Source organism: Penaeus monodon, chromosome 31, assembly GCF_015228065.2.
Source record: "Penaeus monodon isolate SGIC_2016 chromosome 31, NSTDA_Pmon_1, whole genome shotgun sequence".
In the NCBI taxonomy this organism is placed as follows: Eukaryota; Metazoa; Arthropoda; class Malacostraca; order Decapoda; family Penaeidae; genus Penaeus; species Penaeus monodon.
This window is the reverse complement of record NC_051416.1, coordinates 35,632,777-35,634,000: the sequence shown is the minus strand read 5'-3', so window position 1 is coordinate 35,634,000 and position 1,224 is coordinate 35,632,777. Positions and strand designations below refer to the sequence as shown.

At 39.6% G+C, this 1,224-nt stretch overlaps 1 protein-coding gene across 1 annotated transcript in view; it reads right to left on the bottom strand.

The window, feature by feature from the left end:
• Positions 1-412: 412 nt before the first annotated feature.
• The window catches only part of LOC119592961 (zinc finger MYM-type protein 1-like), a 3,521-nt gene continuing 2,709 nt past the window's right edge, over positions 413-1,224 (bottom strand). The window contains exons 6-8 of the mRNA XM_037941849.1: positions 953-1,068; positions 673-782; positions 413-439 (exon numbers count right to left, since the gene is read on the bottom strand). Coding sequence (XP_037797777.1) covers positions 413-439; positions 673-782; positions 953-1,068 — 253 coding nt within the window. The remainder of the gene's footprint in view (positions 440-672; positions 783-952; positions 1,069-1,224) is intronic.

Here is a 1,224-nt window from a genome sequence, read left to right as displayed (position 1 = left end):
ATTTAAAATTATCTGCACGGAGTTAACTATAAATTCTTGTACGTCTTCCCTCCCGAAGTTAATGGACGACGGGCCACGGAACTAACTATAGTTAATTTGCAAGTATTTTTTACTAAAATTTGTAAGTTCTTTTTGTACACAGTGTTTCCTATAATCCCATGTTGTCTTTCCTACATTATAGGACACTGAACAAGAAGGGAACCACACCACAGACATATGGGGTGTGAAGGTATCCAGTACCAGAGGAACATTTGGCTATGAACCTGATGGGACCATTTCCCCTTATGGAAACAGGAAATAGATACAGTATATATTGTTATTTATGGATTTCCTCACCCGATTTGCAGTATTAGAGGCATTCCCAGACAAAACTGCAGAGGTATCCAAGACTTAAGAGACCAAGGACGGGGATTCAGGAATAAGCTTCTAATGTGTATGGCTAAGACATTAGGGTATAATCATTGTCAAATTGTGGTATATGGGCTCTGTGAGACGACCGGGTATTCAGCCTTTTTCATTGTTTTGTGGACCAGTATTTAGCTGAAGCACAATTGGCTTTAAATTCACCCTATCACAGTGCTATTGGAAATATGCCATACTATGTGATGTTTGGCAGGGACGCCAAAACACTAGTGGAACGGTAGACAGGGCCCACCACAAGCTACAAACTACCAAGTAAAGACTTTGTGGCCACATGTACCTGATATGTAAGAGATAATCTTCTAAGGGCAGCGTGGAGAAATTAAAGGATACTTTACTGTAAGCTGGGACTGTGAAAGCTACTAGAAGGAAAGGGGATCTAGATTATCATTCAAATAGGAAGGACCATATTGGGTGCCATGGAGATGAAGCTCAATGAATCAACTGAAAGACTTACAAATTGGAGGATTTAGAGAAGTCAACATGGAAAAAATGAAGGTGGATTTGGAACGACCATAACAAGGGCCCTAACCCATATCCAGAGAAGGGGAGTCAATCCAAAGGGAGATCAGGAAATGGATTAGCTTGTGAATTATCCCAAACCAGTTGGCAAAGGAACTGAACTGGTGCAAGTAACTGAAGCTCAAACTTCAAAGGAAAAGGATGAGGGACCAAATGTAATTTTAAGGAATGATTTCGATAATGAGTCTTTTTCAGGAATTACTAATGATCTTTATAATATGAGATTGAATAACACAAACATTAAAGATTCCCACAATGCAAATAACACTGAAGGCGAGAGCA